The 16,667-nt window shown below is 39.3% G+C and overlaps 1 protein-coding gene across 3 annotated transcripts in view; it reads right to left on the bottom strand.

The window, feature by feature from the left end:
* Positions 1-13,695, bottom strand: part of ranbp2 (RAN binding protein 2) — a 67,011-nt gene extending 53,316 nt beyond the window's left edge. For all 3 annotated transcript variants that reach the window (XM_060826032.1, XM_060826033.1, XM_060826034.1), the window contains exons 1-11: positions 13,511-13,695; positions 12,940-13,007; positions 10,924-11,035; positions 7,542-7,697; positions 5,485-5,715; positions 4,909-5,054; positions 1,483-1,678; positions 1,283-1,373; positions 941-1,150; positions 358-539; positions 94-269 (exon numbers count right to left, since the gene is read on the bottom strand). In XM_060826032.1, the coding sequence (XP_060682015.1) occupies positions 94-269; positions 358-539; positions 941-1,150; positions 1,283-1,373; positions 1,483-1,678; positions 4,909-5,054; positions 5,485-5,715; positions 7,542-7,697; positions 10,924-11,035; positions 12,940-13,007; positions 13,511-13,585 (1,643 nt within the window). In that variant the 5' untranslated portion in view covers positions 13,586-13,695. The remainder of the gene's footprint in view (positions 1-93; positions 270-357; positions 540-940; positions 1,151-1,282; positions 1,374-1,482; positions 1,679-4,908; positions 5,055-5,484; positions 5,716-7,541; positions 7,698-10,923; positions 11,036-12,939; positions 13,008-13,510) is intronic.
* Positions 13,696-16,667: the final 2,972 nt, after the last annotated feature.

The following is a 16,667-nucleotide window of genomic DNA, read 5'->3' as shown; positions in this document are numbered from 1 at the left end:
CTAAAAAAAGAAGCCAGTGTAATTTAATGTTGTTTAAAATAGTAATTTTCTAAAAAATGCAATTAGACTGAAAAAAAACATGAACGTATTTACTGTGCTTTTTTGTAGACAAGGCTGTAAACAGCATCCCACCAAGCGCTCTGTCGATCTGTATACAACAATTTACTAATTGGTAGTGGCATGCACTTTGGTTGGTGCATACTGTAGTGAAGATCTGATTTATCCTGTAACTGTGTATGACATGAATATATCACTCCAAGAAGAAAAACCTGAAATTTAAAAAATATAATTTTAATATGGTCAAGATCATTCATTTTTGGTAAAACTTTTAAAAAATGATTACTGCTCTAATCCCACCTCAAGATCTAAAATGCAAATAGTCTCAGGAGCATTGGTTTCAAGTCGAGAGGTTTCTTGGGGCAGTCGAGGAAACAACTGCTTCAGCCAATTTCGTACCATAGGTAACTGTTCCATTGAAAACTGGTGTAAACCAAGCCAAGCAAGATGCTGCAGATTTCCACCATGTAGTTTAACAGAAGCTGGAAGTCAAAAACCAAAAATGTTTATCATATTAATTACATACTAAAGACAAGGTCCATCTTAATTATTTAGTCTAAACTGTAATTGACAATTAAAATCTGATGGGGGTGATTAGTTTAACTGAAGATGAATATTTTCTTTTTCAGAGATTCTTTGAAGTTTACTTTTTAACTCTGTAAACACATATGCCAGACAAACACTCATCCGAACAGCGAACAGAACACATTCAATATGACTTATTCTCCTTCATTTCAAAAAGAGAAAACTACAGAAGACCACACAAAAAAAGTCAGATATCTTTGCTACATCATGCCCCAGATAAATGAACCAGGTCATTCAATAGTGACTGCACAATTTAAGGATGAAAAAGAGAGGAATATTAAATATCAAAAGCTCTTACCATCATCCCATTTTATGAGTTCATTCCAATTTGGGTGCTCTTCTGTAACATTCCTAATATCATCATTGGCAAGAAAAGATCTTTCAACAGATATCCGACTTCCAAATAGTGTTTCAATTAATGCAGCCTGGCCACTTTTGTTTGCAAATGTTTCCACCACTTCTTTGTAAAAGTCAGGCTTTCCTGACATTAAGCTTATTAACATATGCCCTACAATAACAGAGGAAACTAGTCTGTTAGAATGTCAATCAGCAGGAATGCTGTGGAATAAAAAGCTAGCAAAAACTCTGCTGTGCAAATCTGAGTTATTTTAAAAACAAAAATACAGCATTCAAATATTACCTGACTGACTTTGCCTATCCGATGCTAACCAATTAATCATTTCCTGGTTTGTGTCTTCTGCCTTTACACATTTCAGCCTAGGTCTTGGAACCTGAAAACATACACATTTCTTTACTACAGCAATATTATGAGAAAACTACCTCAGTTGCAACGTTTTCATGGCAACTGATCAACAACTGCAAAACACTGGTGAAGCCTACCTGATAAGCAATTAAGTAGCAGAGTGCTGCAAGGTCTACAACTGCTTTCCATTGAATTGCATTCTGTTGAGCCATTTTCAGAAGTAATGTTCCAGCATGTAAGTACAGATGCCCTCGCATTTCAGTGAAAGTAGCCGAAAGATCATCCATTGTTGCAGTCAAGCATGACTTTGCGATATGCATTGTATAATCAAAGCTACAGCAAAGCATACAAAAAAAATTCATGAATTGTCCAGAGTTCATACAACAACTGACCATTATGGGAAAACTTGCGCTTAAAATACCAATGTGTTTGCATTTGACAGAACCTGCATATCCCCATTTTAATAACATATATATTTATTGGGAAAAAATAAACTTTACCTTTTTCACAAAAACACAAACCAAAAGAAAAGGAAAAAAACAAAGCACAAAAGTACAGAAAAGTTGGAATAATATTGCACTACTATATTACAATAACATTAACAATAAACTACCTACCATTCTCCAGATTGTAGCAGACTCTTATTTACTTAGCTTAACCAAATTAGCACAATCCCCATCACTAAATATATAATAGCCTGCTGGTTTGGACTTTGGATGCAAAATATCTTCTAACATCACGAACATAAAAGTAAGCCAATGCCAAGTTTACCTCCACTTCTATTTCTCTGCTTTCAGTTACATTCCTACTTTATCCAATAATCTTGCCCTTATTCAACATTTTTGATGTGATAATCTGCAAAAAAAACTTTACTTCACGAAATTCTAGAAAAACATCATCTGCAAGTATATTTGATTTCAACTGCATAATTTTTTTCTCTGCTGCCACTGAATTGAGATGCTACGGCACTAAAATCAACAGGATTGGTAGTCTAATGGAGTGATCATGGAACCAGGACAAAGTGAGGACCGCAGAGGTTGGAGATCATAGTCAAAATGTGTGGTGCTGGAAAAATATAGCTGGTCAGACAGCAACTAAGGAGCAGGAGGAGTTGACGTTTCTAACTCAGTGGCAATTCACCTGCTCCTCGGATGCTGCCAGATTGGCTGTGCTTTTCCAGCACCACACTTTTTGACTCTGACCATGAAATCAGTCAACATCTTTTCATTCTTGCATGGGATGTTGGGGTCACTGCAATGGCAACACTTCTTGCGCATTCCTGGTTGCCATTGAGCTGATTGGTCTGATCGGTCTGATCATTTCAAAAGGCAGTTAAGAGTCAACCAGTCTGTAGTCACATGTAGTAGATGAGCTAAGGATAGCAGATTTCCTTCCCTAAATGATGTTAAGCAAACCAGATGCATTTTAATGATAATTGACAATAGTTCATTGTGACCATCAGATTAGCTTTTATCTCCAGATTTCTCTATTGAATTCAATTACCACATCTGTCATGGTATTGAATCAATGTCCCAGGAACATTGGTCCGGAGCTCCAGACTGCTCTCCAGTGGCATTACCATTGTGCCACCTCCTTCCGCGCTACTGCACACAAATGGAACTGACTAGATTTACTGCCTGGTCTCATTTTAATTCCCTAACAGCCACAGGACTTCAAGTTCAGATTAAATTTGGAGTACTCCTTTACTGATTCCCATTGAATTCACAAGAGTAGATCACATAGTCTCTGAAGTCAACCACGACTAATTTTTTTGCCTGCTCCCCATATCACTGAATTCCCTGACAATCCAAAAGTCCTCAGGTTTGAATAAACAATGGAGCACCATACAGTCTGGGATGGAGAGTTTCAGAGACTCAATCCTAATCAACTGGGTTTACACAGCAATAATCACTGTTGAAATGGAAAGTGGTAACATGGAAGGAAACACCAGTGAAATCAAATACGTTATATAGCACCTATAACTGTAAAAGGGGATAAAGAAACTTCACAGGATCATTACAAAGTGAAGTATGACATTAAGCTGCATCATGTTAAATAACAAAAATGTCATTCAAGGAGTGTCATTAAGAAGAAAAGTGAAGGACAGAGGCAAAAAGATGCACAGAAAACATTCTAGAGCTTGGGGCCTGGGCTACTGAAGACCTAACTACCTTATGGTGGCAATGTAATTATAACTATAGATGAACAACAGGTCAGAATTCAAGGAGTGCATATTCATACAAAGGGTTGTGGGGCTAGAAGTGATTAGAGACAGTGTGAAGCCAGGGAAGTCTTTAATTAAAGAAAAGAATTTTGTTTGACAAAAGTCATGTAGGCCAGCAATAATAAGGATAAGAGAATGCAATTGGTGAGAGTTGAAGCATGGGCAGAGTTTTAAATGACTTCAAGTGTGTTGGCACAGTCAAAGCTAGACATAATGGTTACAGCAAGATCTGAGATAATGAGGATTGTCATTGGATACAGTGGGATACAGATAGATTACAGATTTGAGCAAAAATGGCAAATGGAGTTTAATCCACACAAATGCGAGGTGATGCATCTTGGAAGATCAAATTCAGATGCAAATTATACAACATATGGCAGAAGCCTTAGGGACATTGACAGACAGAGGGAACCTGGGTGTACAGGTCCACATATCCCTGAAAGTAACAACACAGGTGTATAAAGTGGTGAAGGCAGCATTTCGCACGCTTGCCTTCATCTGCCGGGGTACTGAATATATAAAGTTCTGTACAAACTTTAGTTAGGCCACATTTGGAATAGTGTGACCAGAAGGACATGGATACATTGAAGAGGGTACAGATAAGGTTTACCAGGATGTTGCCTGGTCTAGAGGGTTTTAGTTATGAGGAGAGGTTGGATAAACTCTGGTTTCACTGGACAGACAGAGGCTAAGGGATGATATTATGGAGATCAAAAAAAATTATGAGAGGCATAGATAGGATGGATAATTAGAGACTTCTTCTTAGGGTGGAAAGGTCAACAACAATAGGGCACAGGTTCAAGGTGAGAGGTGGAAAGTGTAGGGGATAAGTGCAGGGAAAAAATATTCATACAGACATAGGGTGCCTGGATTGCACTCTAGTGGAGATGGTGGGAACAGTCCTGTTAGCAATGTTTAAGATGCATCTTGATAAGACACAAACGGGAAGTGAACAGCATATGCGGAATAAGTAGCAGGTATAAGAAAGAAATAAGAATTGGGCGAAAGGGCCTGTTCCTGTGCTATATTGTATGAGCTAATACTATGTTGCAGCAGTCCAATTCAATTGGACAAAGGGCATCGGAGGAAGATGGTGTGGTCAGTCATGTGAAAGGCTGAAAAATGTTTGCGAAGGATCACAGGAGAAGCTTTACCTTTGTAAAAGTAACAAAGGATAGCATTTATGAATGTGATAGGAGTTTATATTATCAGCTAACGTGGACCCAAGCGGGGAAGTCGGTCACCAATAGTGGAAATAAGACCAAGGTCTCAAACAACAGAAGTTCAGGTAAAGTCAATGTAATCAGAAGAACAAAAAAGAAAATTAGAATAAGGTTACCTCATTAGAGCATTTACAACATCTTGGACATTTCTGGCCGATAATGTCAGGAACATAAGATTAGATGACGCCAGGAGCAATTCCTTCTGCAAAAATCTCCATTTGTTTTTATCATCTGATGAAATATTTGACAAACTGATATAGTTCTGCAGGACAGTACAAAGACAGTGAATGTCACAGACATTCCCCAAGAACATTCAAAATTTTAATTTCTTAAATACCAGATATTGAGGGGGCAAGTAATAATCTGCTATAGCTTTTTGGACACTAAAATCAATTTGATGAGGAAAGAATTCTTTCTCCTTTACTGAATGACACGCTCGCTGATAGAAAACCATTTAGCATTGTAAGAGCAATTGCCTCTTCAAAATAATATGTTAGTTACACAATATGTAACTATCTTTGCAGATAAAGGTTACTTTAAAAAGGTTTCGGTCCAAGTGAACAAACTTAGGTCAATGCGAAATTCATCTAATATGCCATACTCTGGTAGATTGCTATTTAACCATTTTTTTTTTAAAAGTGCATATTGCCTGCTGGAACAATTCAATGTCAATTCATAAAACTTTTCCATACCTTCAATGTTTGTACCATGCAGGTGTACCATTCTACACATTTACAAAGGGTTCTTTTCTTTTCTGTACTTATACAGAAATTCACTGCTTCTTCAAGTTTCCCAACAGAACAGTAAAATTCCACCAAACGTATATTAGCATGAGGATCATTGGGCCTTGAATGCAATTCTGACTGAATAAGGTCAAACAGTTGAGAATGGTCTAATTGTCCTTTTGAGCTCAGCAGCTTCTCCTTTAGAAAAAAAGGACAGACACAGACATTTACAATACAGGAGAGCATTCAGTTCATTGTATCTATGTGTCCATTATCCCATTTTCCAGTTTTGGGCCCAAAGCCACAGAGGCTAATGAACACCTAAATACTTTGTGTATGTGAGTTTCTGACTCAACCATGTGTTCAGACAGCAAGTTCCAGACTTCCAACAGCACCTAAGCAAAATACTTCTTTTAACTCTCTCAGCCTCTTTGCCCCTAGTTATTGAGTTCGCTCATGAAAAAAAAGTGCTTCGTTACTCACCCTACCTTTGTCCCTCATTTCCAATACACCTTTATCAAAGCCCCTCTCGACCTTGGCTGCTCCAAGGAAGAGAACACCAAATTATCCAATCTTTCTTCAAAGCTCAGACCTTCCAGCATCCTGATAAATCTCCTCTGTATCGAGTGCAATCACGTTCTTGCACACAGTACTCCTGCTGTAGCTAACCAACATTTTATGTAGTTCCAACATAAACTCCCTGCTCTTGCATTCCATGCCTCAGCTGAAAGGACAGTGTTCCACATGCCTCTCAGTACCTTATCTTCCTGTCATACTATCTTCAGGGATCTGTGGAGATGCACACCAAGCTTCCTCTGATCTTCAGTATTTTACAGGGCCTACCATTCATAGTGCAATATTTTGCCCTTTTCAAGTACATTATCTCACTTTTACGGGTTGATTTCAATTGAAGTTGCATTTCCCACCTGATCAGTCTGTTGATGTCATCATGCAGTTTAGGACTATCCTTTTCAAGTATAATCATCCTGCCAACTTGTGTCATCCATGAACTTATCGATTATATCTGACATTTGAGCAGAAATCATTAACATACACCATAAACAACAAGGGCCTCAGTACTGAACCCACTGAATACAAGACTTCCAGTTGCTGAAATATCTCTCTAGCATCACCCACTGCTCCTGCCTCTTTGCCAAGTTTGGATTCAATGTGCCATTTTGCCTTGAACCCATGGGCTGTTACCTTAACGAGCCTGCCCTGAGAGACTTCTCAAAAGCTTTGTTAAAGTCCATGCAGACCACATTAAATGCATTACTTCAATCAACACTCTTGGTCAGCACCTTAAAAAAAAAATTCAACCAAATTTATTAAAATGTAACTTGCCCTTAATAAATCCACACCTCTCCAAGTGTAATACATTGGCAAGAACTGAATGCCAATCACCAAGGTTACATCGACTGGCCGAAATGTCCTGACCTGTCTCTTCTCCGTTTTTGAAGATTGGGAAAACATTCAGTCCTCTAACCGTCTAGCACCTCACCTTTAGCTAGAAGGAGATTTGAAAATTACTCCCAAGGCTGCTGACATCTCCTCCCTCAACAGCTTGAGCTGTATCTCATGCAGGCCTGCTGATTTATCCACATAAGGCTGCTAAATCCATGAGTACCTCATCTCTTGTCTTTTCTAATATCCCAGAGTCTTTGGACCAGATGCCTATATACCTAAATGATGAGTTAACACAGATAGCTACAGAAATAGCAAGAATATTTTACATGGGTCACAGATCCTAACGTTAGTATTCAAATATAGCAGGAATGTTACAATGTGAATACACTGTATGCGGAGGGAATATTAAACAAGAGCATGATTACAATCACAATGCATAAATATCTTGGCTATCAGTATTTTTAAAAACCAAACCTTTTATTACTGTTAAGTTTGTATCTCATTAATGCAGCCAAAGTATATGATACAACTTCAAAGCTACTGCATTTTTAAATGACACTGCACCATGGATCAGAGCCCGAGTTTTGACTTACTTGTACTTTAAGTTTTTAGCCTACCTTCAGTTTGTAAACTACTCCATTATCAGGAAAATGCTTGGCTGCCTTCTCCACCCAGTATTCAGCTCTTCCATCAATCAGGTCTCCATTACTACACAGCAAAGCAGCTACTTTCAGGATCATATCCTTCTGAACAGGATTCAGCTCCACAACCCGCTAAGAATCAATAAGTAATATTAATGACAATTTCACTTTCAAAGCACATTTCAGGCACAATTTTGTAAATATTTGTGTGGGCTCTTGGCAATTCTGGAGTTAACGGCTGAGTTATGTTCCAGTAGAAGATTACTGCCTGCACTTATCAGTTTTTCACTAAACAAAGGACAGCATACAATTATTATTTATAAAAGAGAAAGAGAAAGCAGTTAGAACCAATCAGAAATGATTAAACAGAATTTTGAATCCTTTTAAATGATTCAGTCATCTGTCTGTGGAATGTATGGTTTAATATAAGAGACAGGAAATGCCTGTTTTCTCTCTTCATTACATCATCGAACACCCCAATATTAACATCCTGGGATTAACCAACTAGAGACTGAACTGGCCAAATAAAATAAAGACTCTCACATTACTATAGTATAGTAAAAAGGTTGAGAATGCTGGTGCTAATATTTCCCCTTCTGATTACCTAAGTTTGTTAGCCATCTACAAGGCACAAATCAGGAGTGTAATGGATACTCTTCACAGGATGAGGGCAGCACTAGCAGTACTATGTAATTTCAACATCATCCACATCCTTAAAACATTCACTCCTTTCACCAGATGATGCACGGGGCAGCAGTGTGTCTCATCTCAAACTGCACTGTTGAATAACACCATCTGAACCGACAAGCAACTCTCTCTCTATCTTTAATACACACGAACATCACAACCTTCCACAATATCTATGGTCAGTGTGTTTTGGAATTGAATATCTGATTTAAATCAATCAATTTACAGTCAGTGGGTGAGCTTCAGTTAGCAGTGAGCTTTACTTTGAACATCTCCAACTCTACCTCACTTTCCTCTTTTAATACAGATCTAAAATCAATGTCTAACTAAAACTTTATAATATCTCACTCTATATCAGGTAATGTGACTTAGTGGCATACTTTATCTCAATGTCCCTTTGAAACACCTTTGGATGTTTTTAGAATAAAAAAGGTGCTATACAAGCTATTTTTGAAAGGCAAATGTTCACAAACTGACCATTCACACCAACTTTAGACATTGTCCATTCCTTTATTTGTCCTATTTATACACCCTTCAGCATTTTACTGAATCTCTCCTGTCCTCCATATCTGGAATTAAGAGTCGAAAAAGGACATGAAACCATTATTGATGACTGGAAAAAACCCATTTGATTCACTAATGTCCTTTGGGGAAGGAAACTGCATCTTTACCCAGTCTGGCCTTTTTTGTGACTCCAAACCCAAAGCAATACAGTTGACTCTTAACTGCCCACTGGGCAATACAGATGGGCAATGAACGCTGGCCTTGTCAGTGTCATCCTATGAATGAATAAAATTTATTGAATCAAAGAATGGCTGCAGTCCAGAAAGAGTCCATTCAGCCAACCTAGTCTGCACCAACCCTTCCGAGAGCATCCCACCTGATTCCCTTAACCCAGCATTTACTATGGCTAATACACCTAATTCATACTTTGGACTGTGGGAAGAAACTGACAGACAAATGGTGGCAATGACCTGGTGTTATCATTGTACTGTTAATCCAGAGACCCAGATAATGCTCTTGGGATGTGGATTTGAATCCCGCCACAACAGAGGAATTTGAATTCAACATAAATCTGGAATTAAGCGTCTAACAATTACCACATATCTCTGTTGCAGATTGTCAGAAAAACCCATTTGGTTCACTGATGTCCTTTAGGGCAGAAAACTGCCATCCTGACCTAGTCTGGCCTATGTGTGCCTTCAGCCTGCAGCAACATCAATGGCTCTTAAATTAACAATACTTGCTAGTCTATCCAGTGACATCCTCATCCAGTGAATGAAGATAAAAGCCTGAAGGAATCCAAATCCCTGGTGCACTAAGACAGCAGTGTTAACCACTGAGCCACCTTACCACTCTATACTACTCTTTTACCCTGCCTCCTGCATTTCATTGAATCAAGATGAATTAGTTTTTAAAAACATTTTCCTGTTCTGAAAAAAGTGACAGACTCAAAAAACTAACGTTTTCTCTCAACAGATGCTTCCAGTCCAGCTGAGGATTTTCAGCGTTTTCTGTATAATTTAAAATTTCCAGCATCCACATCTTTGCGTATATGCGTTACTGCTCTGTCATATTTTTGTTTGGTTCATAATGATCTTGAAGTTTTAAGCTCCATTTCGGGTGGCACTGTGGCTCAGAGGTTAGCACTGCTGCCTCACAGTGCCAGGGACTTGGGTTTAATTCCAGCCTCGAGCAACTGTCTGTGTGGAGTTTGCACATTCTCCCTTTGTCTGTGTAGGTTTCCTCCGGGTGCTCTGATTTCCTCCTACAACCCAAAGATGTGCAGGTTAGGTGAATTGGCCGTGCTACATCGTCCAAGATATCCAGAGATGTGCAAGTTAGGTGCATCAGTCAGGGGTAAATATAGAGTAATAGGGTATGGGCATGGGTCTGGGTGGATTACTCTTCAGAGGGTTGGTGTGGACTTGTGCTGAAGGGCCTGTTTCCACACGGTAAAGATTCTATGACACTTTGAGGCATTTTATTACATTAAATTAAATTACATTACATTAAAGGCACTATGTCTGCTTCAGTTGTTATGGCTGATTTGCTCATGAAGTCTGGGGAAAAACATCTTCCAGACCTCCATGCAGCATTCTTTTATGGAATGAGAGCTTGACTTAACATTTAAACCCTGAAAGATAATATTACTCATAACGAGATTGCAAGATATCTTGAAACTTTATCAATGTAATCTGATCCCTGTTGGCCCTGTCACCTGAAGACAAGCAACAGCACTAAAATAGTTGACAAAAGTGAGGACTGCAGATTAGAGTCAAGATGAGAGTGGTGCTGGAAAAGCACAGGTCAGGCAGCATCCAAGGAGCAGGAAAATCGCCATTTCAGGCAAAAGTCCTTCATCAGGAATAAAATAGTGGAATGGTAATAACTGCAATTAGCAACAAATGACTTACCTGATGAGCTATAATCAAATTTATTTAACCTTGAAACATTTTATTAATGCTCATTGCCAAATTAACCGGCAAGCAGCATGATATATGTCATTCTTTTCTACTTAATATGCATTGTAGCCCTCTACTTGGTCAATTATTAAGAATATTCTAAACGTACCATTGTAGGCTTTCAATTAATGGCTATCCAAAAATATGCTGACTTGGTTTAAACACAAAATATTTCAAATTTGCCATATTTGCAGAATTGCCCTTACCTTATAACAACCAATGGCTTTTTCAATGTTGCCTTCAGACTCATAGATCTGGCCAAGAAGCTTGTGCGCTTTTGGATCCCTTTCCTGTACGGTTATGTAAGCGGATATTTGCCTGTAAAAAAACTCAAGAGATTGTAGCAGGGCCACTGAAAGCGCATGCTTCCTAATTAATCAAGTGCTTTTTCAAAATATTAAAATCAAAGTTGAGACAGTGAACACAGAGTTAGACCAACTCAAAAGTAGGAACAATCTTTGCATGATTGTGGGAAAACAGCAAAAGATAGACAGCTTGCATTTTCACAAGAAAGGCCAACTCAAAGTGCTTTACAGCAAAAAAAGTGCAGTCATGACTCATTGCTGGAAATCATTAACTTGCATGAATAATTGAAATATTAAAGAATAAATTTTGACATGAAAAGCCCCCTGATCAAAAGTAGCTCATTTTATTCATTGGTCTGAGACTACTTACAGGTATCTGAAGCAGCAAACAGAGTCTAGTTTAAAGTCAAAGGCAGCACCACTAACAGAAAATCTCCCTGAATAGAAAAATGAAAATAGGAGCAGCAGGCCATTTGGTCCTTTCAGTCTGCTCCACATTCATTATAATAATGGCTGACCATCCAACTCAAGAGCCCATTCCTGCTTTTATCAACCCCCCCCCCCCCCCCCAACAAAGTTGTGGTTCTGTTCACCAAGCTGGGAATTTGTGTTGCAGACGTTTCGTTCCCTGTCTAGGTGGCATCCTCAGTCCTTGGGAGCCTACTGTGAAGTGCTCCTTCACAGGAGGCTCCCGAGCACTGAGGATATCATCTAGACAGGAGACGAAACGTCTGCAACACAAATTCCCAGCTCGGCGAACAGACCACAACAACGAGCACCCAAGCTACAAATCTTCTCACAAACTTTGAATCCCAAGTGTTGTTCCCAAATCATTTCAATCAATGTTTTGGCCAGAATTGTTTTTTTGTAGTAGTAGCAAATTCCATAAGTTCACCATTCTCCAGGTGAATGGATTACTCATCTCAGTCTTACCTCAGTCAGCCTTAACTTTGCATTCAAATTCTGCAAAGAGATTTGAAAACAACTTCTGAAAGGTGGAAACGGCAAGCACAGTTAGCAGAGGGACATGGGCCTAAATGGATAGGTTAAAAGGTGCCACAAATTATTTTGATCTGTGCTGAATGATTCAAACAGTATTGGTACTTGTACAAACTAGCAGCAAGTAAAGCAAATCTTCAAGAATGCACACAAAATATGAAATAGAATTGGGATTAGTAAGTTGGTGCTGTTTCAATTTATAAAGAAACCAAACAGTAAAGTTCTCCTCGCAGATCAACTTCTTTTAAAAGCAGTTGCTTTTAAAATTATTATCCCACGTTTCAAACCTAACCACGGCCTTGCAGCTCCCATGTGTAATCTCCTCCAGCCCCACAATATTGCATATTTGCATGCCATGAATGCTAGGCTCTTAATCACCAATTTTCACTGCTCCAGCATTAGCTGCCATCACTTCAGTTTTTCAGGTTGCATGCTCTGGAACACCTTCCCTATACTTCTCTACCTTGCCTTCCTCCATTAAAACACAATCAATCAATCAATCAATCTGCTCCTATGATGAAGTTTTTGATTAACTGGCTTCATATCTCATGTTGTTCAGTGTCATATACTGCATTACAGTGCTCTCTTGAAGCACATCACAACACTTTATTACTTTAGAGAACTGTACAGGTCGATTTTCTCCTCCGAATGTGATATACACACTAGCATTTGTATCAAGGGAAAAAAACCTGGCAATAAAATACATTTGGAAGAGTTAAAAGCTTAAAACAGGATACAAGATGGATAATGGATGATTTTTAAAGTACTTACACGTTTATATTGTTTATTACTACTGCTTGCATTTCATTGTTTTGATTACTCAATCAATTTTAGTCAGTTTAGAAAGCTTGAAAAACTTTCTGAATAACCCAAAGTGATTCATTTTAAAACAGCACATTCTGGGAGCAAATTATTTACCTCTTCGCAAGTTCATACTCCTTGGCTTCATAATAGAGTTTTGCAAATAAAAATCCTTTGAGTGATTTCTGAAAAGAAATTTGGGAAGTTGCATAAAAGACAAATTTTTAAAAGTGACATCCTAAAAAAATCCTGGATACATACAAATTACGTTAATAATTCACTATATTAAATTCATCATTACTCCTGCAAACAAATTAAAAATTCAGAATGAATTACTTATAGCAATTCGTACATTTCACGTGATGCCGATAGTAGGAACATAATCGCTCCTTAAGCATTCATGACCAGTTTCGTTTCTTTAAAAACGAGATCAAAATTGAAATTCTGGATGAGCTTAGATGTTAGAGTCCAGCATCGCCAAAACTATAATACAGATCACCGTCACCGCCACTTTGAAACACAGCGCCAAACAACTGGTTGACAAATCGGTAGATTCTTGGCTTAATCACAACACAAACCGTTGGGCCTGACAGAGGCAAGGCCTAGTAACCAAGGCCACAACCTGCACTGCCCGCGCTTTCCTGGTCGCCGCAGTTTGCCTACACAGCCCGCGGTGATGGACACTCACCTCACGGGGTGAGAGCGGCGTGACGCCCTGCACCGAAGCAATGTACCTGTCCACTTCGGCCTTACTGCGCATCATGTCCAACCGCCGGCCTCAGGCCGCTGTGTGTACAAGATTTGATAAACGCCCTCCTCCCAAACCAGTTCCGGTCCTACACCATCTCTTCCGTCCTGAACTCAGAGCTTTCAGGGCCAGTTCCGCCGACACTGTACGACAAAAATGAATCCAACGACATATACTGCGCCTGCGCCCGCGCCCGATGGCCTCCAATCACAGGCCAGCCGCTGACGTCACAAGGAACGCCGGAAGTAACCCCCAGATGACGTAAACAACGAGAAGTGGGATTATGTCCAAATCTCGCGAGGTTGAAGTCTTAGATTCGAACGTGAAATGTTTAACCTGATGGTGTTTGATCAAGTTGTTGCATGTCCACCCACACAGAAAACATGGAACCAAAAGAGAAAATGCTGGAAAATCTCAGCAGGTCTGGCAACATCTGGGGAGAAAACTCAGGGTTAATAAATGAACTCAGTTTTTCAGAAGGCCATGAGGTGGAGATGCTGGGATGGTGTGGGGTGGACAGAGTTTTTAAAAAATCACACAACGCCAGGTTATAGTCCAACAGGTTTATTTGGAAATACTAGCTTTCGGAGCACTCAGTTACTGCTTAGGCTAACGTTTTCTGGCACTGCAATGCTCTACGCTGGCATTGGTTTGGTAGTCTTGTCAAAATTAAATTTGACTTTCTGCTATTTCACTTTGATTTCATTACTCATATCTGTACCTGTCACTAATTCTGGCTTGTAGTTTTTTTTTGCTATTGGAAGAGTAACTTGGGTGCAATGAGACATTCATATTTGAACTCAAGTACTTTCCATGCTTACAGTACTTGTGTTTCTGCACTTGAGGAATTTGTTGTGGGTGTGTACTTAATTTGCTTGATTTACGTAGAAACATAGAAAATAGGAGCATGGGTATGGGGCGGCACAGTGGCTCACTGGTTAGCGCTACTCCCTCACAATACCAGGGATCTGGATGCAATTCAGGCTTGGGCGACTGTCTGTGTGGAGTTTGCACATTCTCCTGTTTCTGTGTAGGTTTTCTCTGGATATTTTGGTTTCCTCCAACAGTCCAAAGATGTGCAGGTTAGATGGATTTACCATGCTAAATTGCCCCATAGTGTCTAGGAATGTGCAGGCTAAGTGGATTAGCCATGGGAAATGCAGGCTTATAGGGATAGGGTCACCGGCTAGGTCTGGGTGGGATGTTGTTTGGAAGGGCAGTGCAGAGTTGATGGTCTGAATGGCCTCTTTCCGCTTTTCAGGATTCTATATTTCTAGAAGAAACCATTTGGTCCTTCAAGCCCACACTGCCATTCATTATGATCTGGGCTAGTCATTCAACTCAATAGTCTGGATTAGAGTGGTGCTGGAAAAGCACAGCAGGTCTGGCAGCATCTAAGGGGCAGGAAAATCTATGTTTCGGGCATAAGCCCTTCATCAGGAATATTCTGCCCAAAATGTCGATTTTCCTGATCCTTGGATACTGCCTGACCTGCTGTGCTTTTCCAGCACCACTCTAATCCAGACTCTGGTTTCCAGCATCTGCAGTCCTCGTTTTTACCTTTTTAACTCAATAGCCTGTTCCTCCTTTTCCCCATATCCTTTGATCCCTTTAACCCCAAGTGCTATATCCAATATATTTATAATCTATTTGCTTTTCTTCCAAGAGATGTACACATTGCCAGCAAGGCAAGCATTTGTTGCCCAACCCTAATTGCTCTTCCAGAGGCTAGTTAAAGAGTGAATCATGTTGCTGTTGGCTGAAATCACATATAAACCAGAGTAGGTAAGGCAAACTGATTTCCTTTCTTGAAGGACATTACACTTTTGATGATGATCAGTGATAGCTTCATAGACACTACTGAGCCGAGATTTTAATTCCAGATTTTACTATTATCCCTTGGTGGCAGATAGGTGCAGTATAGAGATAGAGTCATTTGAGAGCAGTTATCCTGGTGGATTGGAGAACTACTGACCTTCTCCCTACATTGCAATGGATTCATCAGATGACTGAGACTGCACCGAAGTGGTAAGCAACTCTGGATCAAGCTGGCATCGTCTGGTGTCATGACTTCCACCATGTGTCCTGGGGGTAAAGGGCATCCTGCCTTTGTACAACCCCATCAAGCAGGACCTCCAAGTTGTGCCCACAAAGTGGGACCTCAGATTCCTCCTGTTTACTAATTCTCAGGCAAATATCAGGAAGTGTACAGGACAGCTTTGGACTAACAGTATTTATACGGATGCATGACAGCCTTTTAAATATAACAGCGGCAATTCTGAATTTGCATCCTATTCTTTGTTTATGATCTTACTGCCCTTAGGTCTATCAACATATTGCAAGGACTATCTGCTTTGCCATGGAAATAGTCCAGTTGCTGATTTACAACCTACACTCTTCTGCACATCTGGATCGCTTTCTCATCTCTTATTAGACATGTGTGCATTTTGGGATCTGTTATTCCTAATTCAATTTTGTCTTTAATTAGATCACTTTATACTTGCACAAATGCACAAAATACTCAAATCTCCATGCATTTTCTACTCCGTTATCACAATATGTGAGAATAATTATGCTTTACAATATGACTGTAGTATTTTTTAAATTTGAATGAGATATGTGTTTTAATATGCACAATAGTAAGAAATGGGGATGTGTAGTTCCAGTTGATCAAGCATCAACATTAAGGCCTAATTGGTCAGGTTGACTCATCCTGTGATATAAATCCCACGGTATTTTCACTAAATTATGCAGCACTACAGAAAACCTCAGCACTTGCTCCAACTTCAGTTGCGACAAAAAACAAAGTTAAAAAAAATCACACAACACCAGCTTCTAGTCCAACAGATTTATTTGGAAGCCCTAGCTTTCGGAGCGTTGCTCCTTCATCAGGTGGTTGTGGAGTATAAGATCATAAGACACAGAATTTACAGCAAAAGTTTACAGTGTGATGTAACTGAAATTATATATTAAAAAAGACCTGGATTGTTTGTTAAGCCTCTCATCTTTTAGAATGAACATGTTGGTTTTAGTTCTTTCATATGAAAATCACAGAACTTTTTTAAAGTTACATTCTCAAGTAAACTTTAAATGTTGG

The sequence above is a fragment of the Hemiscyllium ocellatum genome, chromosome 6 (assembly GCF_020745735.1).
Source record: "Hemiscyllium ocellatum isolate sHemOce1 chromosome 6, sHemOce1.pat.X.cur, whole genome shotgun sequence".
NCBI lineage: Eukaryota > Metazoa > Chordata > Chondrichthyes > Orectolobiformes > Hemiscylliidae > Hemiscyllium > Hemiscyllium ocellatum.
Note: the sequence above shows the minus strand (reverse complement) of the source record. Positions and strands in the feature narration are given on the sequence as shown.